This window comes from Mycothermus thermophilus (genome assembly GCF_041956435.1).
Source record: "Mycothermus thermophilus strain CBS 625.91 unplaced genomic scaffold VTJ04scaffold_3, whole genome shotgun sequence".
In the NCBI taxonomy this organism is placed as follows: Eukaryota; Fungi; Ascomycota; class Sordariomycetes; order Sordariales; family Chaetomiaceae; genus Mycothermus; species Mycothermus thermophilus.
Window position 1 is genome coordinate 2,472,771 of NW_027191429.1, and position 26,768 is coordinate 2,499,538.

Sequence of the window (26,768 nt, forward strand, 5' to 3'; positions counted from 1 at the left end):
CTCACTGGCACCCATGGAAGCAGCGGCCTCACTGGCAGCAACATCAAAACAAGCTCGATCCCACGACGAACACCCATGGAAGCGGCCTCACTGGCACTCATGGAAGCAGCGGCCTCACTGGCAGCCACGGGAGCGGCATCACTGGCAGCCATGGAAGCGGCCTGACTGGCGACCATCATGGAAGCAGCCTCACTGGCAACACTGGAAGCGGCCTCACTGGCACTCACCATGGAAGCAGCAAGAAGCCCAACGTTGTGGAGAAAGGTTCGTAACAACTATGCCCGTCCATATATGCCTCACCATCAAAGAGCTCAGCTAACCGCATCTTTACACAGGCGTCGACTGGGTCGAGGAGAAGGTGCTCAAGAAGGATCCGCAAACCCACACGAGCAGCTCGGGACACCGCAATATTCCGGGGGAAAACATTTCGGGCAATCGGGGTTACTAGGTTGGGCTTTGTGAAAGGACGAGACCTCAGTGATAACATGATTCTGTACCAATAGAGTGAGCACTCTGTGATTGGAGTTCATTGGATATCTACCTTAGGTAGCCAGAGTCTCAAATATCCTGGCCCATTTCAACGAGGAGTTGGTGTGTTTAATGCTTCGTTGTCCTCCTAAAGATGTGAAATATTCCAATGATGGCTGAATCTGGCCCATGTCGTGTGAAAGCGCCCCGAGTTATCCAGAAAGTTGACAAGGCGCCGCATTCAGGGAGCCCGATTGTTAAGGGAAAGAAGCCGAGAGATGGGAAAGCCGGTCGTTACACATTAGAATAAATCCAAAAGCCTAGGTAGTCCTTGATGGGTGAAGAGTGAAAATGTATGAGTGACGAGTGTAAATCAACGCGTTGATGGGAGATTGAGGTCATAACATCTACGGTGTAGGGGGCAGGTTGCAAGGTGACTTCAGGTGTGGGGTCGGGTGAAGGTGAAGCCCTGCCCTGCCCAAAGGTCGAGGCAGGAGGGCACTTGCTGGACCCACTCCACGCTCACCTGCAGCATCGGCCCCTGCCTGCTCCTGCCTCCTGCCCGGCCAGGCTCCCGTCCCCTGCACGGGCGCCTTGCACCAGCACGCGCGGCATCGGGCAGTTCCAAGAAATCCAAATCCAGCAACAGCGCATCAGTTCCAGATTGGGCGGGGCATCGTCATCCCCCAAACGCCCTGTGCCCGCTGCTTGGCATCTCAACAAGTCCAACTCCAACAGCTTCAGGTCCAACATCCCGAACTCTTACCTCGATCCTGATCCGACACAACCTCCAACACTCAACCTCCCTTTGCTATCTCGGCACCAGATACCCGAACTACCTTGAACTTGATCAGACAAACAACAAACCATCTCAAAGAGACTCAAACCACCTGGCCTATTAGATCCACCCACGAATCCCGCCCTCGAATCTCGTCGAACCGATTCAACTTCGGGGTCTCGGCTTGCATGGAACCATCCCTTGGTACAACCACTGCTTCCCAGACACGGTGCATGTCTTCGGAACGACGCGACGGTGCCCAACCAAGTCAACCCGGCACATCCACGGATGCGCCCTGCCCGAGCAACGACAATGTAGTCGCAACATCAACCACCAGGGAGAACCTCCTCGACTTGGGTAATGACTCCCAACAAGACAACGAGCGACCTGCCGGTTCGGCGCGGAACACTGGGTCCAAGTTGACCGAAGACACCCTCCTTGATGACCCTGGCGACTCGATGGCATCCTCCATCGCAACCTTGAAGCCGGCAACGCGTCCGGCACCTATCACCGTCACGCCCTACCTCAAACCCGAATCCCAGCCCTATGTCGACCCGACTCCGCCAACCCCCAGCTCAAGGGCCCCGTCACGGTCCCCATCCTCAAACCCCCGGTTACGCTCCGGAGAGCCATCGCCCACAAGATCCGATGCTGAAAGATACACGAGCGAGGACGAGCAGGAGCCAGGATCTAAGGCAGAGATCCAGAGCATCATGGAACAGTTCCCCGAAGAGGGTGGCGGGCCGGGTGTCGAAGAGGTCATGAGTCCAAGATTGGAAATCACGTCGCCTCTGTTGGGCGCCTCGATCCAACACCCGCCGCGGAAGTCAAGTCTCGAACCCCTGGCTCCCAATATCGCACAGCAACTCCAAGAGCTCCAGGGGCTTGGCGTGTCGACATCTTCGCCAGCAGCGAGCATGCGATCAAGGTTGGATGACGACGAGCAGAGACCGCCGGTTCCACCCAAAGACAAGATGCCTCATCCACCCCGCCCCCGTGACGATCGCGAAAACGTCGAATCCCCTATGTCTCCCATGGCGTTGCACCGGCCACCACCACCGGAGCCCGAGCCGGAGCCCGCGCTGCCATTCGACTTCCACCGTTTCCTGGAGCAGCTGCGCCACAAGAAGGCCGACCCGGTTGCCCGGTACCTTAAGTCGTTCCTGTCCGAGTTCGGCAAGCGGCAGTGGATGGTACACGAGCAGGTCAAGATCATCAGCGACTTCCTGGCCTTCATCGCCAACAAAATGGCTCAGTGTGAGGTCTGGAGGGACGTCTCGGATGCCGAGTTTGACAATGCCCGGGAAGGCATGGAGAAGCTTGTCATGAATCGCCTCTATACCCAGACCTTTTCGCCTGCCATCCCACCACCCCAGCCATTACCGGGTGGCAAGAAGAAGCGGAATGGAGAGCGCCCGATGGGCCCTGGAAGGAGAGGACAGCATCAGGAGGATGTGGAGCGGGATGAGATTCTGTCCCAGAAGATCCAGATCTACAGCTGGGTTAGGGAGGAGCATCTTGACATCCCGCCAGTGAGTGAGAGCGGGAAGCGGTTCTTGAAGCTTGCGCAGCAGGGTAGGTGGCCTTTTTTGCGAGCTCACTGATGATGTGTTGAGACTAACTTGGCACAGAACTGCTCAAGATCAAGTCATACCGCGCTCCACGGGATAAGATTATCTGCGTCTTGAATTGCTGCAAGGTCATTTTTGGTATGTAGCTTTTGGGATCCACAACACTTACGGTTAGATATTGATGGATTGCAGGTCTCCTCAAGCACACCAAGTCGGACTCGTCAGCCGACTCGTTCATGCCCCTGTTGATCTATGTTGTCCTGCAAGCCAATCCAGAACACCTTGTCTCCAACGTCCAGTACATCCTGAGGTTCCGAAACCAAGAGAAACTGGGTGGTGAGGCGGGCTATTACCTATCGTCTCTGGTATGTCGCAGACATCCTGCCTTTCTAAGACAACAGCACACTGACCGCGACAGATGGGTGCCATCCATTTCATTGAAAACATGGACCGCACAACATTAACCATCTCGGACGAGGAGTTTGAGCGCAACGTCGAGGCTGCTGTGTCTGCAATCGCGGAAAAGCACCGCGCCGAATCCCCACCGCCTCCACCTCCTCAGTCGGAAAAGCAAACACTACGTCCTCCTGAACCATCTACCAGTGAGCCTCGCTCTAGCGGCGAGTACGGAAGCAGTGGCGACGAACGACCCGCCATCACAGGCCTTCTTCGCACCATCCAGCGCCCGCTCAGCACCATCGGGCGTATCTTCTCGGACGAACCGTCTCCTCCGTCTCCGCCGCCGCCACCACCACCGGCGGCAGCTTCCACTTCGTTTGCGGCGCCAACAGTGCCTGTGGCAGCGGGGATGATGCCTCACAGCCCGGCACGCACCCCGGCCCCGCCAGAGCGAGACGACAGAGAGCTGCGTATGCGTCAGCGGCTGTCAGCGGAAGAAGCTGCCGCTAGGCAGGCAAGTGCCGAGGCGGAGGAGGCGCAACGCTTGCACCGCGCCGAGCACGCGAACATCGTTGAGACGCTGGCTGGAATGTTCCCGGACTTGGATCGGGAGGTGATTAGCGATGTGGTGTATCAGAAGGAGGGGAGGTGAGTTTTGCATTCTTTTATTTGTGATTGTGAAAGTGAATGGTTGACTGACATGCCGTGCACAGGGTTGGATTGGCGGTGGATGCTTGTCTCGCGCTCTCTGCGTGAGGTCATCTTTAGGTAGCTGCATACATTGCTTATTGGGAGGGAGCGTCTCTTGTAATGCCTTCGGGGACAACAAGTTCAAACTTTTTGTCCATTATTTTTGTTTTGGAGAAGTCGCGGAAGTCACATTTATTATTAGGCTTTATTCTATTCTTATTCTTCTTTTTCTTGCAACAATAGCGAGCATTGGGGGAATTGGGGGGAACTTGGAGGCGGTGATATATTTTTGGCATGTTTTTCTTTTTTTCTTGGTGTATCTGCATAGCTTTCCTTTGGTCTTTTTGGTAGATTTTGTTGGAGACCAGGGGAGAGTGTTGCTACTCGTAGGTAGCTCTGGTCTTGGGGAATGGCCTCGTTTACTAGGCCTTGTCGGTGAGTTCACTCAGGTAGCAGGTTTCAGGTTGCAAAAGAAAGTTGCTACCTAAGTTGTCTTGCGGATCCCAAAGTGATGCGAACCAAGAGGGTCTGAGAGGGCTGATGGTGTTGTTGGAGCAATGGTCAGTCTTTTGCTTACTAAGCCGTTGCTGGCGCTCACCGCCAAGAAATCCTCCTTCGTTTCGACCTCTCCAACCTCACTTCATCCCTTTTCAAGTCACCTCAACTTCAACCTTCATTCATTCCACCGGCCAACCCACCACCCATCTTTAGTTATCAACAAAAGCAACCGCGATTGTCAAGACAAAAGAGTGCCATAAAATAGGAAAGAAACCCAACAAAAAGGGACAGAACCCTTCAGGCGAGAATGTGCGGCATCCACGCCCTCATCTCTCCCTCCACCACCTCTTCCTCCTCCTTTCCTGATGACGATCTCCCCCCGGATATTAAACAACGGCTGCTTGCTCGCGGACCCGATCATTTTGGTTGTGTTTTCCGGTCCGTGTCCATCAGCAGCGACGATGTCAGCACTAGCACCAGCATCAACAGCAAAACCTACACCCTCCGCTTCACCTCCTCCGTCCTAGCCCTCCGCGGCGACCATGTCGCGCGCCAGCCTTTGGTTGCCGCCAATCCCGCTTCTTCAAGCTTCTCCTCTGACTCTTCGGCACGCCCTTCCACCGCTGATTCTGCTGCCGGCACTGGTGGCGCTGGCGCAGAGTCGGGGTCGGAGTTGAGGTCGGGGTCGGAGTTGAGGTCGGGGTCGGGGTCGGGGTCGGGGTCGGTGCTCTGCTGGAACGGCGAGGCTTGGCGGGTGAATGTCAACTCTGGCCACGACGGAGAGCGCAGCGTGCGGGCGGGGGAGAATGATGGGGAGGTTGTGTTGGGGTTGTTGGTGGCTGGTATTGCTTCTGTTTCTTCCGCTGGTGGTGCTGGTGGTGATGGCGGTGGTGGTGGTGCTGCTGCTGAGGACAGGGAGCAGGCAGTCCTCAACGTCCTGCGTCGCATCGAAGGGCCTTTTGCCTTTGTGTTCTTTGACGAAGAAGTCGCGACGGTGTACTTTGGACGGGACCGGTTGGGGAGAAGGTCCCTTTTGTCCAGGGCGCTGGAGAACGGGGGGTTGGAGTTGTGTAGCGTTGCTGGCGGAGATGGGAAGGGGTGGATGGAGGTTGAGGCGGATGGGGTGTATGTCCTTCGCTTGGGAACGGATCGCACGCCGTGGAGGTGCGGGTGGGTGGTTGGAGAGGATGAGGGAGACTTTGTGAGTACCACTGCGAATCCGGGGGGGTTGTTGTTGTCGTTGGAATGTTGCTGCTGGGGTTGTCGTCCGGCCAGACTTACGCTACTCTGCTCTTCTAGGTTTCGGGGATCGGAAGGTTCAACAAGTCGTTGCCCACTGGTTTGTGTCCACCGTTGACGAGGGACGCGCCGTCGGTAAGGGCGCTGAGGGAACAGCTGCTGGACGCCTTGAGGTTGAGGGTGTTGAACATCCCCCGGCCACCGGACGTTCCTGGATCTGCCGACAACGGCGATGGAAGGACCCGCGTCGCTGTGCTTTTCTCGGGCGGGTTGGATTGTACCGTGCTCGCGCGACTTTGTCATGATGTGCTGGACCCAGAGCAGGCGGTTGATCTGCTCAATGTGGCGTTTGAGAACCCGCGGGTTGTCGCGCAGCTGAGGAAGGCTAATAACGGCGGCGAGCTGGATGATTTCTACGAGGCTTGCCCGGACAGGATTACGGGGAGGAGATCCTTTGCAGAGTTGCAAAGGGTCTGCCCTGGGCGGAAGTTCCGCTTTGTGGCTGTAAGTTTTGCCTACGTATTTTCTCTGTCATGTCATTGAGCAGGATGGATGATGATAATGATGCTGACCCGACCAGATCAACATCCCGTTTACAGAAACCCAGGCACATCGACAGCAGGTCATCTCCCTGATCTACCCCCACAACACAGAAATGGATCTCTCCATCGCCTACGCACTCTACTTCGCCGCCCGCGGTCAAGGGCTTGTCACCGAGAACAGCACAACCCCCGCCGCACCCTACACTTCCCCCGCGCGGGTCCTGCTCTCGGGCCTAGGAGCCGACGAGCTGTTCGGCGGCTACTCCCGCCACCCGGCGGCGTTCCAGCGGCGGGGGTACGCCGGGCTGGTGGACGAGCTCCTCCTGGACGTCGGCCGGCTCGGTAAACGCAACCTCGGCCGCGACGACCGCGTCATGGCGCACTGGAGCAAAGAGGTGAGGTTCCCGTATTTGGACGAGCGGTTGGTCAAGTGGGCCATCGAGACGCCTGCGTGGGAGAAGTGCGATTTTGAGCATGACAATGCTGGGGTATGTGATGGCGTGGAGCCGGGGAAGAGGGTGCTGAGGTTGCTGGCGTTGGAGTTGGGGACGGTGGATGTGGCGGGGGAGAAGAAGCGCGCGGTGAGTTTTTTTCCTGCTGTTGTTGAGGTGAATCTGATTGAATGCTGATAATGTGTGCAGATTCAATTTGGATCGAGGACGGCGAAGATGGAGAGCGGGCGAGTTAAGGGGACTACGCTGATTTCTGCGTGAGGCAGCAGAGGGAGTAGGTCGTAAGGCCCTTTCTCTTGTTCCCCGTTCTTGATTTCAAAGGGAACCTCTACAGCATGTTTTCTTCGTTATATCATCCTGAAACCCGGCGGTGATGATAGTTACAGATACTTCTGAGTCTTCGGTCGCGATGACAACCCGGCCATCAGCCGCTCGAGGTTTCTTCGGAAGCCCTTGCGTGCCACCGGCAGCGGTTGCATCGTTAGTTTGACTATGAAGTTAAAAGGCAAATCTGAGCCGGGTGTTTCGGGATGGCTATGTTTATGAGGTTTGTATTGTTGAAGAAAGCGAACGCGATATCCCAAGTACTGTGTGCTCTGGAGTTGCTGTCTACCCTGTTGTGTTGAGCTCTTTGAACTTCAACCCCTGTTCCTGTGTGCGGCACGTGTTACATCCATCTTTTTTGCTTTCTTTTTCTGGCGGCCACCCATGGCAATATCGTCTTGGCAGGCTTACTGCCGTCAGGGCTGCAAGGGAGGCGACCGGCGCCACAGCGCTGCCATGCATCCTCCCCACCAACGCCCCGATGACGGACAGGTGTTCCCCTTTTTTCTCTTCTTTCCTAAGATTTCGTGAGGCACTCTTCTCACGCACATGCGCATCTACTAGCATCATTCAGCGCATGTTGGTCATATTTGACTACGGACATTGCCTTGTCTTGTCCGTTCATGCGGACTGTGATTGGCAAGCGCCTCTTCTAGAACGAAATATCCCCAGACGAGAAACTGGGCAATGAGCGGGCGTCGGGCCAGGGATAGGCCCTGGCAACCCCGGATCGCGGTGCCTGGATCGTGTCTTCACTTGTCCAGTGGTCCGGCCAGAAGCGGACCCCCTGACCCTCCCCTCCATCACGTTTCTCTTCACTTCTCCCGTGTGCCCCTTGCAGCCGTTGGAACCTCGGGTTCCTGAGCTAAACGTTCCGGGAAAAGACTCGTGGATATCCTTGGGTCGCAACCCAGGTGGATGCAACGTCGGCTGATGTCAGGCGTCGTCCTAGTGGTCCTGAGGGCTGGATGGGTCATTTGTTCCCGCGTTGCGTGTGCCTGGTGTGTGTGTGTGTGTGCGTCTGCCCCCGGTGAATTTTCTCATGGACTTGCCGCTGGCCTGGCTATTCTGGTTCCTGTGATCCCCTGATTGGTTTCGTCTGAACAAACGGCCGGTTTCTCTGGTGTCTTGCGTGCTGTCGTATCGTGTTTCCTCTTCGTTCTTTTGTCGTTGTCGTCGTCGTCGTCGTCGACTTTGTTGTCCTTCGGTTTCTTCTGCTTCTTGAATGCCCAGTCTGGAACTGTGTCGACCTTCAGGATTTAGGATTGCGATCGATCCCGATCTGCTGCATGAGGCAGGGGGCTCATCCCAGACCTGCACCGCTGACGCCTCCTACTACCTATTGTTAGCCCGTCTCCGACAGCAGCGCTCCGGGCGGTTCAACGGCCTTCCGTGCCTCTCTGCTTGCGCCACGGCTCAGCCTTCCAACGCCTGCGAGAAGCACCGATAGCGCTCGAAACCGATCGCATCAGACGAAACCACGGACTTTGTGTGAGGGGAAACTCGGCGGTTGCGCAGCTCGGGTTGTCTTGTTCCAGAGAACTACCAGCGCAGCGATATTCTGGTGACTTTGTTGTCCAAACGTTCCTTCAACCTCATGTTGGATGGTGTTTGATATCGAGTCTTTTGGATACGCTTCCGCATCGGCCTTCTTCGACGCAACTTCTTGAATGAGATGCTCGGGTGATTGGAAAGATTCGAAAACTCTCTCGACTAGGCCTGTGACAACCTTCCGGCTATCGTCGACCTAATCCTTCGTCCGGTCTCCGCGATATCTGGACCTACCTGGAACCACGTCAACGACCCAGTGTCACAATGAGTGAACCAGCAACCCCGAGGGAAACCCCCTCCTTCTCGGTGCAAGCACCACCATCTCCCTCTGTCTCCGTCTCGGCGACACCACCACCGCTCGGCCCCAATGGAAGACCACGCCTCGGTCCCCGCCGGCAATCCCGCTTCACGGAGGAAATGGTCGACCACCGCACGCCTGCCGCCTCAATCTCAGAGCGCTCCCTGGATTACTACTGGTTCGGTCGCTCGGCCGAGGACGTCAACTCCAACCACGGCGGCGGCGGCGCCGCCACGCCTACCATCACCGCCAGGGCGGGGAGTCTGCTTGCGCCGCCCAGCAGGGCCGATACGCCCAAGACGAGGAACGTGTCGGCCGAGATTGAGTCTCTGCCGAGATGGGAAACGGAGGATTCCACGGTGTGTAAGCGCGGCGGATGGGATAGGAGGACGTTGCTTCGCATGGCGAACGTGTCGCTGCATTTTATCCCGGCGATGGTGGTGGTGGTGTTCTTTGCGTTTGCGATGCCTGCGCTGTTTGAGGATGATGAGGGGTGTCGGAGGAGGTGAGTGCTTGAACTCCTTTCTGTTTTCCCCCTGGACGTCAAAAGGAGCAAAGTTTACTGACGCTGTGCGACGTATAACAGAGTCCAAGGCACCCTTGTCATGAGCTTCGCCGGCCTGGACAGCTGTCTGGACACATACATCTTGTCCCGGACAAGGACTCGCTGGCCCATCTGGGGCCTGGCCATTCGCCTCGTCTTCGGCATTGCCTACTTTGCGCTCTTCTTCACCTACCTCGGCCTCGGCAAGCCGTTTCCCCAAGGTCAGACCTACTGGAACCTGTCCGCCGACGGGGCAGCCATCTTCATCTACGTCTTCCTCGTCCTCCTAGGGTAAGCCATCCTCCCCTCCCCTCTTCACACTCTACCTATCCTAACCACAATCCTGTTCAGACTCTGGAACTCAGTCCACCTCCCCATCGGCCTCCTCACCAAACTCTTCCTCCGCAACTCCTCATCCTCCAACAACAAACCCACCACCTCCCCCAGCACCCCGAGCCTCCAAACCCACGACCAGCGCCGCACCAGCTTCCCCGACCCCCACCCCCGCCGCTTCTCCACCGCCGGCAGCTCCTCCATCATCAGCCTGACCTGGCGTCGCTGGGTCTCGCGCACGCAGAGCAGCACCCACCTCGCCGCCGCGGCCGGTGCAGGCGGCGACGCCAGCGTCGGTAGCAGCCGCGTGGACCTCGAACAAGGCCGTCACGACAGCATCGGGCTTGACGCAGCGCCGCCTACCATTCGGGAACCCTCCGCCACCATGGACGATTCCGCCACCATCCGCGAGGAGAAGAAGACCATCATTCCACGCAAGGATCACCGGGTGGATTATGATGATGATGATACTTCAGACGACGACGAGGAGGAGGAGAGCTCCTCCCCGCGCAGCAGCAGCAGCCCCGGCGGTGGAAGTAGTAGGGTGGGGAGCAGCCACGGACAGGAAGAAGGAGGCAAGTTGCGTCCGAGGCCGCTTGCGCTGGGGGAGAAGGAGGGGGAAGGGAAGAAGTGGGGGTTGAGGAGGTCGAAGGATGGAAAGGGGGACGAGGAAGAAGTTTGTCCGGCGCCGTTGTCGCCTTTTGGGGTGGGAATGGTTGGGAAGGGGAAGGAGGAGATGTGATTGATTGATTGAGTGAGTTTGTTTTGGGGATTCTATTCTTTTTTTTTTCTTCTTCTTCTTCTTTCTTTTTTTCTTTTTTTTCTTTTTTTTCATATATATGTGGAACGAATATGGCGGCGGAGGCGTCTGGGGTTGAGCTTGGAATATGGTAACGAGCCATGATCGGGGCAGACAGTTCATGGGACAGCCGTTGTCTTGGAGCGATGTCACGGCTCGATGGATGGCTTACCTGCCTTAGCTGCTCGCTCGAGCTGCTGCTGGTGGGCATTGCAACAGACGATGGCCTGCCCCGGCTGTCCCGGCAGTGATGTAGCCGTCGGCCCGGGCACTGGACCGGGATTGGCCTGGAGCTGGACTGGACTGGATTGGGATGGTGGTTGAACGATAACTAATGATCACGAAAACTCCTGGGTTGGGTTACTCGTGTTTTGGATTCGACTTGGACTGGATTGGAATAGGGGGATACCCGGACATAGAGGCGAATGTATGTACAAAAGAAAATAACAAAATACCGGATGTGTATGTAAAAAATCACTAGTGGCCTACCTCGATCTATCTCAATATTAGCAAGCTTGCTGGCTGGGCTGGAATGGACAAATGATAAGTAATGATTATCTCTCCTACTAGTATTCGCAGAGATTAGTCTCCCTCGTATTTGGCCTCTCGCATGTCGTGGATCGAGTCCAGGCGAAGGCGGCGTCGGCGCGCCACGTCCAGCCGCACAGGGCTTGTCGGACGAGAATATTCGTACAGCTGATCGATCAAGACAGCTGGATGGAGGAGAGGGAGATTTCGTGGCGAGCTTGGGAACCAGTGAGTTAAGCCATTGGGACTGTGAGTGGTTGGACTGGGGAGAGGTGGTGGTGAGGGGGTTTGTATGCGTCAGTGAGCTTTCTCGTGTTGTCGTGACTGAGGTGGTTTGGTCGATATGGGAGAGCAGGGGATGGGTTCAAGTTGGTTCAACTGAGGGCAGGGTAGCTTGGATCTGGTACTGTACTGCCAAGTATGTCGCCTTGCACTTCACGAGGTGCGAAGACCGGAACGACCAGAACTACTGCATGGCCTGCATGGCATGGCCTCTCCCAAGAGTCGGACGTTTGGAGGACCTCTTCCTCGGACACCAAAAACGTTTGGAACCTCAGGTAGTCCTGCACGATGACAGACAGCGCAAACCCAAACCATCACCGGACACTCATCACGGAGGTCACGCGAAACAGTGTCGTTCCAGTTCCAGAGATTCCCATAACTTGGTCCTGGCTCCATCCAGCCCGCCCTTCGTAACCGTCGTGGTGGGAAACCTTTCCACTGAGACGGGTCACAATCACGTTGTTTCCCGTCTTCACGTTGTCTTGTTGTCTTTGGTGCCAACTCAAACCAAACAACGTGAAGGCAATCGGCTTTTCGGGATCGGACCCGGGATGCACGTTTTGGGCTGAAGGTTTCCCCTCGTGTTCTTTTTTTGGAGTGGCACGCTTCCTCTTTGGGGCCCCTAGTCGAGCCTAGTCTCGCTGTCCCGCTACGCTACCACAAGACGCAAGATGCTGGGAGTGGTGAAGGTGACGACGGTTGGAGATTGAGGGTCGCATGTTTGTTGACTTGGTATTGGGTTGGGATGGGTTGATGATGGACCTTTGGTGGAGAGTGAGATCTGTTGTGTGAGGTGGGAGGTGACGGTTGGGGGCAGCGTTGCCGTCTGTCTGTCTGTCTGTCTGTCTGTGATCGGCCTCGCAGGAGTACCACAGATGGATCTGCTGTGCATGTGCATCATCGTTTTCTTCATCTCTCCACATGTTACGTTGACGGTGTGAGCTGGACAACCACGGATCTCGAGATGCTGGTTCGGCCTCGAGAAAGGCCTCGTTCAACCCATCAGTGCAGAGAATGCCCATCTGATCTGACGCGTATTCTCATGTTAGCTCATGTGCCTTGTGCTGGTCCCAAACCACATACTCAGTTATTGCGGGGGCTTGTAGTGAGTATGACTTGTATCACGCCAAAGTCCGCCTTCTCGATATTAACGAGATGCGGCCGAGAGGGCGATGCTGTTCGATCTACGAAGTATACTCGTAGCCCAACTGTCCACCGTAATCCCAGAATAAGCAGGCCGGAGCTCTGCACCACCATTTCCTCCGTCCACCTTCAAACCCTCCAGACAGACCTGACCTGACCTCACCAAACCTGAAGTGGCCGAGCCCACCAGCCACGCCATGGCACCGCCATATTACCATCTTGTGCCTACTGTGTATGATCCTGCCCGCGTCAAGTAGTAGCAGCGTTTCCCATCCCACGGCAACCCTTCAGCGGCGCCCCGCGGTTCAAATAAATAAGCGTAGCATCAGATCTACCGCCCGGTTCTTGGTGTTGCTGCTCATTGCCACTCAATCTGACAACCATCCAATCCCGCGGCGCCATCCAGGTGCCCTTGGGGTTGCCTGTTCGTCAACGTTCGGGTTTTTCGTGTGCCGTCGTCCCGTGCGTGCTGGCGCAGCCACCCCACGTTGGCTGCGCCCCGATGACACCCTTGCCATCACTCCAGCCGCAGCCTACCCGTCCAGATGGACGATCCCTCTCAGTGCACCACGCCGTTACCCAATGGCAGGTGTTACCAACGGGCGCGGACAGATTGTTTCAAGGTCCGCCAAGGTGGTGCTGGATGGGCAAAAAAAGATGTCACAAAAGACCTACTAACCCCAGATCCTGGACTGCCCGTCCAATTATAGAAAAGGGAATACACCGTGGATGGGCAATGAGCCGATGGTGGTTTTTGCAACTGTGGTGCCTGACTTTCTCGTGCTTAGCCTGCTGTTGCTGCAGACGATTCCCGAAAGCGATGGGCTGAAGTGTATAGGTCCGACCTGTCGGAGCTGTCGAGGCCTCGTGGTATAATACCATCGGGCACTCCCTCATCCGCCACAAGCTGCGCACGCCATGGATGGTCCATCTCTTCATCCATTTTACGTTCGTTAGTATCCATCCGCCTGGTGGTTGACCACCCCCTCGTGGGTGTAAATAACTCTGTCTCCTCCAAATCCCAAACATCAAGATATCAGACTTTCTTTCATCTCCAAGATGCCCACCATCCTCCACCTCTTGAGCCCACGAAACTCAGGCCCGTCTCCGGGCTTCCCCCCCACGCAAGCACCCTCCCCTTCCTCCAAAGACGAGCCCAGCACCACCGTAGTATGGATCGTCTGCGCCGTCATCGGCGGCATCATCGTGCTGGGCAGCGTCATGGTCTACGCCCTCATCCTCTGGGGCAAGCACAGGCAGTACAAGCGGGACAAGGAACTTCACCCCTACCTGACGCGGGACGAGATTGTGAAGCGGCGGAGGAAGAACCAACTCGAGCCGCTGGGCGACGAGGAGCTGCGCAGGGAGCTGATGATCCGCAAGTCCCTCGCCACCCGGTCATCCTCGGGGTCGACGGCCCTGTTCTCAACCATTTCGGAAGCGGGCGACAGGCCTGCCACGGGAGCCGGTGATGCGGGCAGGAGGGATAGCCAGCCGGCACCACCACCACCACCAGCCGCAACAACCACAATCACAACAACCAAAACAACGACAACCGCAGCAGACGAAATCACCCAACTCGACCGGGAGATCGACGCCATCGGACAACAGACCGACACCCCCAGCGGACGGCTACGAGAGGACTGGAAGCGGTGGGAGGCTCAGGAGCGGAGGAAACGGTCGGCGTCCAACGAGCAGCACCCGGCCAACGCCATCCCGTCAGCCTCCGCCGCCGCCGCCCAAACCAACACATACTACACCACCAGCTCCCCCGACTACGCCGCCGGCAGCTACCCTTCCTACTCCACGCACAACAACAATAACAACAACACCAGGCCAGCCACCAGCTACTCATACACCCACAGGCACAGATCATCATCCTCCAGCACAAACCTGGCAATGGCGAGAGCCGTCAGCGCGGGCGGCGGCGGCGATGTGCCAGTCCTCCAGATGCCGACGCCGGCGAAGCATAGGGGACATAAGAGGAGCGTGTCGTTCGTGTCGCCGGGAGGGTCGGCATTGACATCATCGTCAGGGATGGGCGGGCGGAGGTTGACATGAATGGTGGTCGAGCGGAGAAGAAGGATTGTATTATTATTCGTATTATGTTGGTCATATCATGTCGAGGTTTGCTGTGAGGAGGAAGGTTGGGAGTGGTTGAGGTGAGGCTGGTTGGAGTCCATTTCTGCTGCTAACTGTTCTTTCTGTTGGAGTTGATGGTTTGGAGGAGTTTTGGTGGTGGATATACCCAGGTGTGTTTGTTTTGATCGGGAGATGTAACAATATTTTTTGATGTCAATGTACGAGTAGTATAGGTACTGAGGAGAATATTAGTACAGGTAAATGTGTAAGTTGCCTGGCCTTGGAAATAGGTCAACAATGAACTCTTGGAGTTTCATGTCCTCGCACGGAAATTCGTCATCTTGGGGCTCCTTCCGGGTTTGGATGAACAGTGGACCCACTTTTCTGCAACCACGTGACTTTAGTCAGAAGCCTGCAGGCAACAATGGAATCTGGACCCTCGCAAGGCTGAAACTCGCTTATCTAATCATCTCATCTCCTCTGGCGATTAGTCAAGCCAAACCCGAACCTCATTATCTACCATCCTCTGTCCTGTCGCAACTTTGCGATCCTTCTCTTCCTCCCCGACTTCCATCACCGACTCGGATCCGCCATCTCCCTCGTTTTTGACCAAGCGCATCCAAGCCCGGCCTCAGCGCACCGCGACACGCCTGCGCGCTGATCTCGATCTCCCATCGGGACAGTCGCCTTTGTCGACAACAAAGCGCCATCCGTGCTCGCAGGTATGGAAATGTCCGAGCTGCCCTTTGAGTCAAAGATGTGACTCACAGCCGAGCCTCTAAGGTAGGCTTTACAAAGCCAGAAGAAGCCTTCTTCGAACCCTCGAGATCCATCGTCCCTGCTTTGATTGATTTCGAATCAACAACACCTGGGAGCCCGACCTCGTCAGATAGTTACCATCATTCAAAAGGCCATCGAGTTTGACCGACTTGTCATACTTCTATCATCCTCGGCACTCGGGGCCCATCACTCCAAGTACCTAAACCCAACACCTCGAGCGCCATTCGCCTCGATCGTCGATCCTCCTGCGACCGAGCTCATCTAGAAAATGTCCGTCGCGGAAGCTTCGTTCGATCCATTTGGCACAAACACCAGCAAAAATGGCGAGTGGAGAGAAGACCTCAACGTAATTCTGACATGCCCCGATTGCCAAGAGAACCCTCCCAACCTCGTTGAGGAGTGGTCGTCGGGTGACATGGTCTGCGCATCGTGCGGACTCGTCCTGGACAAGATCATCGATTCCCGGTCCGAGTGGCGTACATTCTCTGGCGACGACAACGGAGGAGACGACCCTTCGCGTGTCGGTGATGCGCCAAACCTCATGTACGATGGCGACCAGCTGCAGACGTCGATCGCCCACGACGGCGGCAAGCTCGCTCGGACGCTGGCCCACACCCAGAACAAGATCACCCAGGACAAGAACGCAAAGGCTCTGGCCCAGGCCTACAGCGACATCCAAGCCTTGACCGACAGCATCAGCGCGGGCGCCCAAGTCGCGTCCACGGCCAAGCACATTTTCAAGATGGTGGATGACGCCAAGGCGCTCAAGGGCAAGTCTCAGGAAGCTATCGTAGCCGGCTGTATCTTTGTAGCCTGCCGCCAGACGGGCGTGCCGCGCACATTCCGGGAGCTCTACGGCCTGACCAAGGTCTCCAAGAAGGAGATCGGTCGCACCTTTAAGTTGCTCGAAAAGTTCCTCAACTCGATGGGTGGAGAGGAACACGTGGTCAAGGCCATCGGCGGCTACGTCCAACACTACGAGGCTAAGAACTCCACCCGTCCGGAGGAGCTCTGCATCCGCTACTGCGCCAACCTCAACTTTGTCAACCCGGTGCGCATCGAGAGCGTGGCGCGCCGGCTGGCTCAGAAGTCGGCCGACCTTATCGACCTGGCTGGCCGCTCGCCGTTGTCAGTGGCTGCTGCTTGCATCTACATGGCGTCGCACATCATGGGAGAGCCGCGCACGACCAAGCAAATCTCGGTGGCCTCGAGCGTGAGCGACGGAACGGTTAAGACGGCCTATCGGTTCCTCTACCAACACCGCAACGAGGTCCTGACCAAGGAGGTGTTCCCCGAGGAGATGTATGAAGACGTCCTCAAGAACGTCGACCGCGTGCCCGCCAATTAGTATGGGCTGGGCCGAGGTCGTAAGCAGGGGCAAGCCTCGTCTCCGCTGGCGGCTCCTCCCGAGCGGGCGTATCCGGACTCGACTGACTCCTCCGAGTCGCCGGAAACTCCAAGCTCGTCGGCGCCTTCGGAGTCATCGACATCTTCCAACACACCGGCATCTACAGGCACTCCTGCGTCTCATGATTTGCGGGAGCATTCCGCCTTGCCAACACCTCCGTGTTCGTTTGTAGCTTCTCTCTGATCTGCCAGCATCTTCTAGTCGGAACTAGTCAGCAGAACGTCCTGAAGAGGAGGATCCGTGCAACGATGGCCAACGGGAGGAGGAGGAGGAGGAGGAGGAGGAGAGGACGCCTGGAATGGATGTGTATTCTTCTTCTTCCTCCGGCCACCCTACCCCAGCCCAGCCAGCGGTGGCGGCACTGGTAGCCTGCGGGGAACATTGCGTGATAGCAGAGATTCCGTGGCAGGCGTTGATCAGGGGGAAGGGAAAGAGGTCTTTACTGAGAATGTATCGACTTCGGCAGCACGGGTTTGGCGATGGATGCGGCGGTCGGGGATGTCATTGCTTGCTTGCTCTCATGAATGGGATTCCTATTAATGTTGTTTTTTAAGATGCCATGGCGAGACTGTGTTAATGGGAGGGTTAGGGAAAGATACCCTGGAGGGGAGAAAGATTGTCTTTCGACTGAGTGTGTTTCTGGTGCATCTGCTTTTGTTTGGGAGCGAATGCTGACGAAAATAAGCTGGAAAGAAAACCAGAAAAAACCGGCCTGAGGGTGGACGATGCAGTAATAGGCGGTCTTATCTGTATTTACGATGGACCGTAATGGAATGCTCACTTGTTGCATATGATACAATTCCCAATATTCTTTTCTGTTCTCCATGTGTTCAGTGATATTGACTGTGAAGTTGTCTTGATGTGTTTTGTCTGTGGAAGTGGTGATCACAGTGTGTAAGTTCCTCATTATCGCACTGTATACCATGACATGTGGCCCGTGCGTCTGCCCAGCCCAAAGTGGAGAACGGCAGGCTCGTCGCTGCATTCTTGCATCAATTGTCAGTCGCGTCGACCCGCGCAACAACCGTCAGAAAGTCGACTCCGGCGCATTTCGCTGCAACCACCCACAACCACCGACTTCCTTTTTGCGATCCGCGACCCGACTTTGAACCTACAACACACAACCTCAACCCCGCCAATTGACTTCAGTAGCACAGCAGTCGCAATCCCTGGGGTTTGGGTTCCAGAATGCCTGCTCGTCGCACCAGCCGCGCCGCGGCCAAAAAGGCCCAGCAGGCTCTGGGTAAGTTCCATCCTTTCTTTCGCTGCCTCTCCTCCAACGCCGAGATCAAAAAGGTTGGATGCATTCAACCGACCTCCTCTACCTGGAACTGCACCGGTTACGTGCGGCGACACACTACGCAAACAACAGACGCAGTGCACTCCCGCCGGACCGCCTGCAGCACTCAAGAACACACACCTTCCTTCATCTGTCGCACAACCTCAATCCCCATCATCACATCCCACCTCTAGCGCACTCTTCCCTCCCTCTCCCTCACATCGTCTGGTCTACACACATTCACCATGGACCACGTCGCGGAAACTGTGAAATCCGCGGAAACCTGTGAGAAGCCACAGCCTGACAAGCCGTTCCCCGCAGAGAACACCCCCATGACCTTTGACGGCATCGACGACGATGATGAGCCCATGCCCGATGCTGCTACCCAGGATGATGGGGACGTCGCGGACGACAATGACGCCGATGTCGCGGATGATGCAGATGACGCCGAGAAAGAAGACGGCTCCGCCGCCGAGGAAGAGGCCGCGGAAGAGGACGAGGAATCTGCGAAATCTCCCACCCCACCTCCCGAACCTGTTCGTCGTCGCCGTTTAGGTCGTCCTCCCAAAAACCGACCACCCGACTGGGACCAACTTCCCATTGAACCTCCCAATCCCGACTCAACTCCTCGACGACGTGGACGTGGAGGCTGGCGAGGCCGCGGCGGTCGCAAAGGACAACACTACCAACCGACTCAGCAAGCGATTGACAAAGACGGCACCATGCTGGACATCGTTAATGACGAACTCGTCCTGCCCGAGGACCCCGAGGGCGAGCAGAAGGTCGACAAGCTGGGCAACCTCAAGGGCGGCCGCGAGTATCGCTGCCGTACCTTCACCGTTCTCGGCCGCGGCGAGCGTCTCTACATGCTCTCGACCGAACCTGCCCGCTGCGTCGGTTTTCGCGATTCGTACCTCTTCTTTACCAAGCACAAGAAGCTCTACAAGATCATCGTCAACGACGAGGAGAAGCGTGACATGATCGAGCGCGAAATCATCCCCCACAGCTACAAGGGTCGGTCGATCGGTATCGTCACCGCGCGCTCCGTGTTCCGCGAGTTCGGCGCCCAGATCATTGTCGGTGGTCGCCGCATCATTGACGACTACGAGGTGGCCAAGGCCCGCGCTGAGGGTGTGGTCGAGGGAGAGCTCGCCGACCCGACCGATGTCTATGACCCGGACAAGCCTTACAACAAGAATCAGTACGTTGCCTGGCACGGCGCCAGCGCCGTCTACCACTCGGGCGGTCCGTCGGTGCCGCAGCAGAATGTCAAGGTCGACACCAAGAAGCGCAGGGTTGCGGTGAACGATGTCAACTGGCAGCTTGAGCATGCCCGGGAGGCAAGGTAAGAAGAGACTCTCGGACAGATCAGAATCGGTCATTCTCGCTAACCCTTCCCAGCAACTTCAACAGCATGCTTGCCGCCTTCCGCCGCAACAACCTCAACGGCGTGTACGACATCCACACCAACCAGATGCACTACCCGCGCATCATGCAGCCCACGCACGCCCGCATCGAGCAGGTCGTCGACTCCGGCAACAACGAGTCCACCTCGCAGAAACAGCCCAAGTCGACTGTCTTCCCTCCTCTCAACCCCTCCGTCTCCCGGAACTTCCTCGTCATGGACACACACCTCGAGACGCCCCCCGCCGGTATCTCGCCCGCTGTCTACGACCTCCCCTTCCGCGGAGACCGGAGCAACCCCGACTACCAGAGCACGGCTGAGGCTGACTTCCTCGCGCCCTTCCGTGGCCTGAACGCCGTGTCGGAGGAGATCCGCGCGCTCCTTCCCGAGGAGTGCCGCATTGCCTTTGACGAGGCGCGCGAGCGCGAGCGTGAGTGGCTTGCGAAGCGGGCCAACGAGAAGGAGGCAACCAGCCGCAAGGATCCCGTCGTGGATAAGGCGGTGGTGCCTTATTCGAAGAATGTTCTTTGAATGGGGACGGAGATTTCTGGCGGTGTATAAGAAGGATGGATGGGAAATTCTCTCTGTGTTTGATGTTTGAGTACCTGGGCACCTGCTACTCACTATGGGCCGGCGTTTATTTTCGGGAAAGGAGAATCCGATATGAAAAGGAGTTCCCTCACTCAGCTAATGTATGGAATATGTAACTATCTGCCTCTCTGGTCTTGAGAAAGTCGGCCAGATGAATTGGCGGGTAGAAGAACAAGAGAAATGAATGAATGCGATGCCCTCACACTATCTATCGAGGACTCTGCCGTGTCTCGTGTCTGATGTTTAATGGGTCAGACAAACAGAGTGGTCATGGACAGGTAGGTACCTGTGTAGAACACCGTTGGTGGTAACGAAGGAAAGGAAGAGGTTGGATCTCACAGGAGTAGACAACCGTGTGTTCGTGAACGCTCCATCGCCCAACATGGGATGTGTATCTAGGTATGTACTTGAACCCTGTCCAAAACCTACTTTTTGGGAAAACCCATGGGCTCCGTCGACGTTGTCCATGTGAGACGGTAAAAGATAGGAAATATCTCACCAAGTAATGAGGGAGAGTTCCTGAGGAGCTTTATGAATCGTAATAATGGTATTACGAAAGGAGGTAGGTGTCCGGTCTTAAAGGGAGGAGATCCTTCCCTCCGTGAAGTTCTAATGTGTCTGTCAGGTCAGTGTGAGGCCACAACTAGAGCCGCTACTGTCCAGCCGAGTCTTCATGAAGCTTCCTGATTCACAATGCCCAATGACACACAGACAATCTAAACTTCTTACCAAAGATCAAACGTCTTCGGACATGTCTAGCAAGCAATCTTATCATGCCACGCAAGATGGCCTGCCCGGGCTAGTATAACACAAAAGGGTTTCACTTCCCGATGTACAAGGAATGGAATACTTTGATATTGCAGACTTGTTGTATTTGACCGGAAGAAAGTTGAAACTTGGGGGACTACGGTCGAGTCAGCAGCGTTCGCGGGATCAAGAACATCGAACTAGATCTGTATAAATTGCCATCATTATCGATGACTTGCCAGAGAATATATATATCATATCAGGGCCTCTCCATCTGCTTCTCCACAGGCTCTTAGCTCTATTGCCTATGCTAGCGGACGTCACAAGAGGCATTCGCAGAGGCAGCTCGTACCAATAAGACTGTTGTAGGACCTAAAGTGTGAAGCAGCCCGCCGTGTGGCCGTGTGATTGTGTGGTATTAAAGTGTGTCTCTACTCTTTGAGTCCGTGAACGATCCTATGCTCTCTGAATGGCCATGAGGTCTTGCTTGGGCGTATATCTCAACCTAGAGTCCCAGCTCTCCCTCTCTCGGTATCAATTCAGCGAGATGTTGGGAAGCACGTTCCCATTTGTATCCTCTCGAGCACTGGTCGAAGAGGCAACTGTCTTCGCCATCATTACTCCTTTCACTACCATCATGGGTGGGTTGGCTCAGCTCATGTCGTGTGGCCTGAATTGCAGACATCGGGCAGCATACTCTTTCCAGTCGGTGGAGGCGATGGAGTTTTTGACATCAAGTCCACGTCGAGGCATCAACCTGCGTCTTGTTTACATGGCTATAATTATCCAAACACACTATCACGGAGGGATCCTGTTCGTGCCAATTGGTTGGGCTCCCTCCCTCAACAGCACTGAATGTGGTGATACCTATCGTTCTCAACAACCTCCCCCTGAACTTCCTGATATGCATATCTCTCCCTTGCAATGTGACACAAACACCGGACCCCAAGGCGATACTCCCAGTGTACCTGGCACGTCCCTCATGTGTGTATGTTCAGCTCATTCCTCACACACCACGGGGTTGCTTGTGGCATGCGGTGCGACTTCTCTTTTTCGGGCTTGCATGAGTCCCATCCTTCTCGCTTCACTCAACACGATGTGTTTGGACATCAAAATTTCCAAAGCGGCACATTAGGCTCTGGTATGATAGATTTCTTGCAGGGCCGGTGGATGAACAGGCGGGTTTCGATAAGCTTCTTCTGCGCTATGTTTGGCATACAGGGCTCGCTACGGACCAGCCATATTGAGATAACGGCCAGGTTGTCAGAAGCAAATCCCAATGACGATTGACATGACTTCGTGCACCATTCAGGGGCACCGGCAGCGTCATGCTGAACTGGCAGGTTTGGGGGCAGAAATCCAAGCAGGATGTGTCATCTTCGTTGACATCAATATCATGTGCCCCTATCTTGATGCTGCTGACGACCGATTTTGTGTTACTCTTCTTTTAGAACAAACTGGTCTGGAAGGCCAGTGGCAAAAGCCAAAGTGGTTCGCATGTCAGTTATGGCCGCACTTGCCTCACCGCTGCACCGATCTTTCTAAGCCCAGCTCATGTGACGTTCGTTACTTGCCATCCCGAGTTACCTTCTCCCACAATGAATTCGGTACAGTAAGTTGAGGCCCGGGGCGTGAGATGGAGGATGATGATGAGCCTCAGCCACCGCGCATCAGTTAGTAGTCAAGTCTACGTAAGGAGTCCTCTGGTCGGTTCTAGGTTGACGGAAGTGAGTCGCCTCCTTACTCCGTATTTTTGTCGAACCCCAAACCCTGACGAACATGGACTTCCAGGTTGGTGGTGGTGGATTTTCTCGGCCTTCAATGGACCGAACGGACGATGACAAGGTTCCCCACTTTAAGCCGAAGGTTCCCATGGCCGGGCGTCGTCAGCTGGATCGGCCATGGGCCAAGTTGGCCAGACCGGCATTGCGGTTTCCGACCGAGAGAAGGACCTGGAAAAACACGAGACCGGGAAAACCGAAACTGGGCAAAGTGAAGGTGAAAAAAAAAAAAAAAAAAAAAAAAGACGGCTTCCAGGTTTTTTGCGAGATGAGATCGCGATCTGTGGCACATGCAAGATCCGGGCCTGGGTGGCTTGGATTTCGGTGGACGGACTTGGCCGTTGAGAACGGCAGAGCCGGGCAGCATGACTCGACAAAAGGCCCGTTGAAAGCCGCTGGTAACGCCGGTGGCCACACACACAAGAGAACAACTCTGCCAGATGGGTGCGCCAGGCGAGCAAAAAAGGGGGACAGACAGACAGACACCAGTCTTGTTCCATGCCAAGACCTATGATGCAACCCGCAGCGTTCCTTCGACGTGGAACAGAAGCCCTGAACCTGCCTGTCCCGGCAGGCCCGAAACCACACACAAGACAACACTGATATGCATGTAAGCGATTTTGACTCTGGAGCTGCTGGATCCACGCTTGTTGCGTCTCGTTCGGGCAGGAATGCTTTAGTGAAGGCTTCTCCAGGTTGGATGTATGTTTTGCTACCGTTCCTGGGTTTGACGACGAAGATGACAACAACAACAACCACTCCTGGATAACAAGTCCAGACGGAAGCGCCCGATGGGACGTCCCAGAAAGGAGCTGGGCGCATCTATGTACGGGGTATGCCTGTGAACGCGGTTCCCCAACCGCTCTCTGGAGGTTTGGCGGCCATGTTACGATCTTGATTTGCTACATTGGCCGTCTGTCAAAACTGCTTCATCATGAGTCTCAGCAACGAGCCAGACAATGGGAGAACGCCGTTGTGTCCACAAACCCGTCAGGAACATGGAGAGTTGAGCCAAATCTCAAACAACCCAGCTCCTCTCTCTCCTCATCCATCCAACTCTAACTGGTTGATCGACTGAGAGAGGCCTCGCCAAACCCCAAAATACACCTGCAATGCAACACAAAACAACACCACTCCGTATCTGTCAGTTGTCACTTCCCCTCCAGTCCGGTCCAACCAACCAGACAGACATTCTTCTGCCCGCCCAGCACGGCGGATGTGTTGCGTGCATTTTTCCCATTCTTCAGCCCCAGCGTGTCAGTCAGTCGAACAACTGTCGATGACCGAGTGATTGAAGAGGGGGAGGGGCCAAAACCGCCAGCAGCAGCAGCAGCACCACCACCACCACCACTACCAAGATCTGCACCCCATTATTTTCCCCAGCTGTCGTCCCGCGCGGCCGGCCGGCCGGCCAGCCGACCGTCCCGTCCGCCGACACCGCAGCAGCAGCTGCTGCTGCTGCGAACTGTTAAAGTGTTTAAGCGACATCGCACCGCGCGGCTACTGCGGCGAGCGAGCGAGCGAGCGAACGAGTGGGCGGGCGGGTATGGATGACGTTGATGAGGTTGGACTGGCCTGGACTGGACTGTGGCCCTCCTGCTCCTTCTCCTTCTCCTCCTTCTCCTCCGGACCCAACGCCCCCTCGCGGCTCGTCAATATCGGCGCCTCAGTCGGCCGGAGCGGCGGTCTCGGGCGATTCCCGGGTGCCGGAATCGGGGCAAGGGGCCCCGCTAGGAGGCATGTACGTCAGAGTGTGAAGAATATTTCTTCATAGCCCCAGTTACAAGTAAAGGTTAGGTACGGGGTAGCAGCATGTCCAGCAAGCAAGCAATATCCCATCTCCAACCTCCTCGGGCTTCTCGTCATTGTCGTCGTCGGACCTGAGCGGGGCGGAGGAGAACGGGCAGTGATGGTAAAACAATTCTCCCTCCTCATCGGCACATCCATCCACCCCATATTCTGCTCCGTACGTACTCAGGTCAGACCTATGCAAGCCAAGACTCCACCATCTCAGCTTTCCCTTTCTCTGCCATATTGTGGAGTTCGTTACACAGCCCAGCCCCAAGCTGGGAGGTGGCATGCTAGCCGTTGAATGGAAGCGTGGTGCTTCAAAGCCCTTGTGGAGAAAGTGGGAGAGAAGTCAAAAAGAGGGGCAGGGGCTAACACTACTGTAAAAAAAGAGGGGCAGATTACCTGATCCTGCTGGGCTATGCGGGTGAAAGGTGGTAGGGTCGTCAACGTTGTGGGACGACCACAACATTGACGATGCGACTGCGGGATATTTTGCTTTCTTTTCTGCATTCTCCATCTTTTTTCTTCCTCCCCACGTGCTGTCCCGGGATTTCCTCATTCACCAGATCCTTTCTGTGAGCCGTCTCTGGCGCTAGGCAGGAGAGAGAAAAATAAAGCCAAAAGTTGGGTCGAAAAATTGGAGAACCCCGCCCATGGAGACGGGAACTTGTCACCGCCCATCACCATCACTACGTACTCCGTCCGTCACCACTTGGACAGGCACGCAGATGCGGGATATGAGCTGCTACTGCTCCTGCTGCACGAACAGCTCGACGTCGACCCCGCCAGATCATTGACGTTGTCCGATGAGGCCAGACCCGGATCCCGGACATGTCATCCAGCCAGCCAGCCAGCCAGCCGGCCGGCCGGCCGGACAACGAACGGGTGCCCCCCCGGTGCGGAGGAAGATAAAAAAAATTGACATGCTGCAAGTCGCCAATAGAGGGAGATGTCTGTATGATGTTCGATGTCCAGTGGTGCGTCGATTCGTGCCCAACCGGCCGATCCTAGTCCAGCAGAGATGGGGCTTCTCGCCGTCCTCTCTACTCGTCCGTAGTCGTGGGCCCGTCAGAGCGCTACGGGATAGGTACGGATGTATGTACTACTCGTATGTAGCAGTAGGAGTATGTACCCACGCTGGTTGCCGCGCTGCATCCCACCTGATGAAGAGGGGTCAAAACTTTCCAAACAGGAGAATTTTATTTTTTTGTACCCTCCCTTCGCGACACGCCGGGCCTAGACGGAGGTTTTCGGTCAGCTGTCATTGGCCGGTCCGGCTGGCGATCTTTTTTTTTTTGCTCTGTGTGTGGGTTCGGTTTCGACGGCGGCGGGCTGTGGATACCGTAGGGTAACCAGATTCCATAACGCCGGCGGGGGCAAGGACACGGGGGACACGGGGGCTGCCGGCACGGACTGTGACGGATGACAAAGGTCGCCCCGTCTGTGTCTGATGTCTGTCGATGATGATGACGACAAGCATTTGCCTCCACCGTGCCCGTGCCGTGGGAGAGGATGGTGGTGCCTGGCCCGACTCATTCTCTTCATGCGTAGAGGGACAAGGGATGCTGGCGTCGGATGTATGGACCAGGCACACATATAGAGAACCACATGTATAGTTGGTTTTTGACGGATCAGGTTGGTTGACACGTCCGGATTTAAGCTCACGTCGGTGTTTGGCAGGCAGGTTACTCGTCCTCCTGAGTCCTCCATGTGGCTGAGATTTCGCAATACATACATACCTACGCTCAGGACAAGAAGAGGGGTTGTCTGCCTGTCAACGGATCGTCTAGGCTTCCAGCGAAGAAAACGTCATAGGTGACTAGCTTCGTGACTGCATCAGCTAGCGCATCCATCGCATCCTTCGTAGGTGTTGCCGGCGGGCTGGGCTTGGTCGGCTATCGAGATGCATGCGGAGAGCTGCGGCATCACGGCGGGCGGGGAAGGATGTGGCGGGACGGAGAGACGGATGTGCTGTGCCCTCTCTGCTGTCTGTTGTCCTCTACCGGAATCGTTGAGTGCCGGGCCAACACCATTCACGATCGGGTTTCTAAAGCACAGAGAGGGAGAGCTGTGTGCTGCCTTGCGTGCTGCCCTGTGGGAGGAGCTCCCGCACATCTGCCCAACCACCACCAGACGCACGCAGTCCTGCAGCAAACCATGGAGACAATCGATTCGCTGCCGCTTCCGCCGCCATCCGGCACCAGCGCGCCTCGCACCGTCTCTTCCCGGCCCAGCAGTATGCATTTGTATCTTTCAGAAAAAGTAGAGGCACGGTTGCGCTGTCATCAGTGGACGTCCTTTTTTCCTGATGAAGCGGAGTGCGGCGCGCCGAGGAAAACGAAAGCGAGTCATGATTTGCTGCGGCCCCCTCTTCCCTTCTCCGCACCACCGCCGCCTGCAACGCGATGGAGCAAGCAAAGCAAAACGCAGGAGGACGCATGTGTCACTTCACATATCCGGAGAGG

General features: G+C 56.0%; 10 protein-coding genes across 10 annotated transcripts in view; 7 read left to right on the forward strand and 3 right to left on the reverse strand.

Moving 5' to 3' along the window:
- The window catches only part of VTJ04DRAFT_5019 (uncharacterized protein), a gene marked incomplete at both ends in the record, with an annotated part of 1,602 nt that extends 1,154 nt beyond the window's left edge, over positions 1 to 448 (forward strand). The window contains 2 exons of the mRNA XM_069363089.1: positions 24 to 264; positions 336 to 448. Coding sequence (XP_069219970.1) covers positions 24 to 264; positions 336 to 448 — 354 coding nt within the window. The remainder of the gene's footprint in view (positions 1 to 23; positions 265 to 335) is intronic.
- A 986-nt stretch (positions 449 to 1,434) lies between these two features.
- Positions 1,435 to 3,972, forward strand: VTJ04DRAFT_5020 (uncharacterized protein; the record flags this gene model as incomplete). The annotated part of the gene is made up of 5 exons (XM_069363091.1): positions 1,435 to 2,821; positions 2,878 to 2,955; positions 3,010 to 3,182; positions 3,236 to 3,864; positions 3,930 to 3,972. 5 exons carry the CDS (start codon positions 1,435 to 1,437, stop codon positions 3,970 to 3,972), a joined length of 2,310 nt encoding a protein of 769 aa, XP_069219971.1.
- A 29-nt stretch (positions 3,973 to 4,001) lies between these two features.
- Positions 4,002 to 4,232, reverse strand: VTJ04DRAFT_5021 (uncharacterized protein; the record flags this gene model as incomplete). Its single annotated transcript, XM_069363092.1, has 1 exon — positions 4,002 to 4,232. The coding sequence occupies one exon, from the start codon at positions 4,230 to 4,232 to the stop codon at positions 4,002 to 4,004; it is 231 nt and encodes a 76-aa protein (XP_069219972.1).
- A 479-nt stretch (positions 4,233 to 4,711) lies between these two features.
- Positions 4,712 to 6,898, forward strand: VTJ04DRAFT_5022 (uncharacterized protein; the record flags this gene model as incomplete). Its single annotated transcript, XM_069363093.1, has 4 exons — positions 4,712 to 5,605; positions 5,704 to 6,147; positions 6,224 to 6,766; positions 6,827 to 6,898. The coding sequence occupies 4 exons, from the start codon at positions 4,712 to 4,714 to the stop codon at positions 6,896 to 6,898; spliced, it is 1,953 nt and encodes a 650-aa protein (XP_069219973.1).
- A 1,878-nt stretch (positions 6,899 to 8,776) lies between these two features.
- Positions 8,777 to 10,429, forward strand: VTJ04DRAFT_5023 (uncharacterized protein; the record flags this gene model as incomplete). The annotated part of the gene is made up of 3 exons (XM_069363094.1): positions 8,777 to 9,315; positions 9,397 to 9,645; positions 9,706 to 10,429. The coding sequence occupies 3 exons, from the start codon at positions 8,777 to 8,779 to the stop codon at positions 10,427 to 10,429; spliced, it is 1,512 nt and encodes a 503-aa protein (XP_069219974.1).
- Positions 10,430 to 10,635: 206 nt separating this feature from the next.
- Positions 10,636 to 10,903, reverse strand: VTJ04DRAFT_5024 (uncharacterized protein; the record flags this gene model as incomplete). Its single annotated transcript, XM_069363095.1, has 2 exons — positions 10,636 to 10,789; positions 10,851 to 10,903. 2 exons carry the CDS (start codon positions 10,901 to 10,903, stop codon positions 10,636 to 10,638), a joined length of 207 nt encoding a protein of 68 aa, XP_069219975.1.
- Positions 10,904 to 13,498: 2,595 nt separating this feature from the next.
- Positions 13,499 to 14,500, forward strand: VTJ04DRAFT_5025 (uncharacterized protein; the record flags this gene model as incomplete). Its single annotated transcript, XM_069363096.1, has 1 exon — positions 13,499 to 14,500. The coding sequence occupies one exon, from the start codon at positions 13,499 to 13,501 to the stop codon at positions 14,498 to 14,500; it is 1,002 nt and encodes a 333-aa protein (XP_069219976.1).
- A 1,069-nt stretch (positions 14,501 to 15,569) lies between these two features.
- VTJ04DRAFT_5026 (uncharacterized protein) lies at positions 15,570 to 16,649 on the forward strand (the record flags this gene model as incomplete). The annotated part of the gene is made up of 1 exon (XM_069363097.1): positions 15,570 to 16,649. One exon carries the CDS (start codon positions 15,570 to 15,572, stop codon positions 16,647 to 16,649), a length of 1,080 nt encoding a protein of 359 aa, XP_069219977.1.
- A 1,248-nt stretch (positions 16,650 to 17,897) lies between these two features.
- On the forward strand, positions 17,898 to 19,924 carry VTJ04DRAFT_5027 (uncharacterized protein; the record flags this gene model as incomplete). Its single annotated transcript, XM_069363098.1, has 3 exons — positions 17,898 to 17,952; positions 18,310 to 19,333; positions 19,390 to 19,924. 3 exons carry the CDS (start codon positions 17,898 to 17,900, stop codon positions 19,922 to 19,924), a joined length of 1,614 nt encoding a protein of 537 aa, XP_069219978.1.
- A 3,849-nt stretch (positions 19,925 to 23,773) lies between these two features.
- VTJ04DRAFT_5028 (uncharacterized protein) lies at positions 23,774 to 24,772 on the reverse strand (the record flags this gene model as incomplete). The annotated part of the gene is made up of 3 exons (XM_069363099.1): positions 23,774 to 23,977; positions 24,088 to 24,242; positions 24,706 to 24,772. 3 exons carry the CDS (start codon positions 24,770 to 24,772, stop codon positions 23,774 to 23,776), a joined length of 426 nt encoding a protein of 141 aa, XP_069219979.1.
- Between the last annotated feature and the right edge of the window lie 1,996 nt (positions 24,773 to 26,768).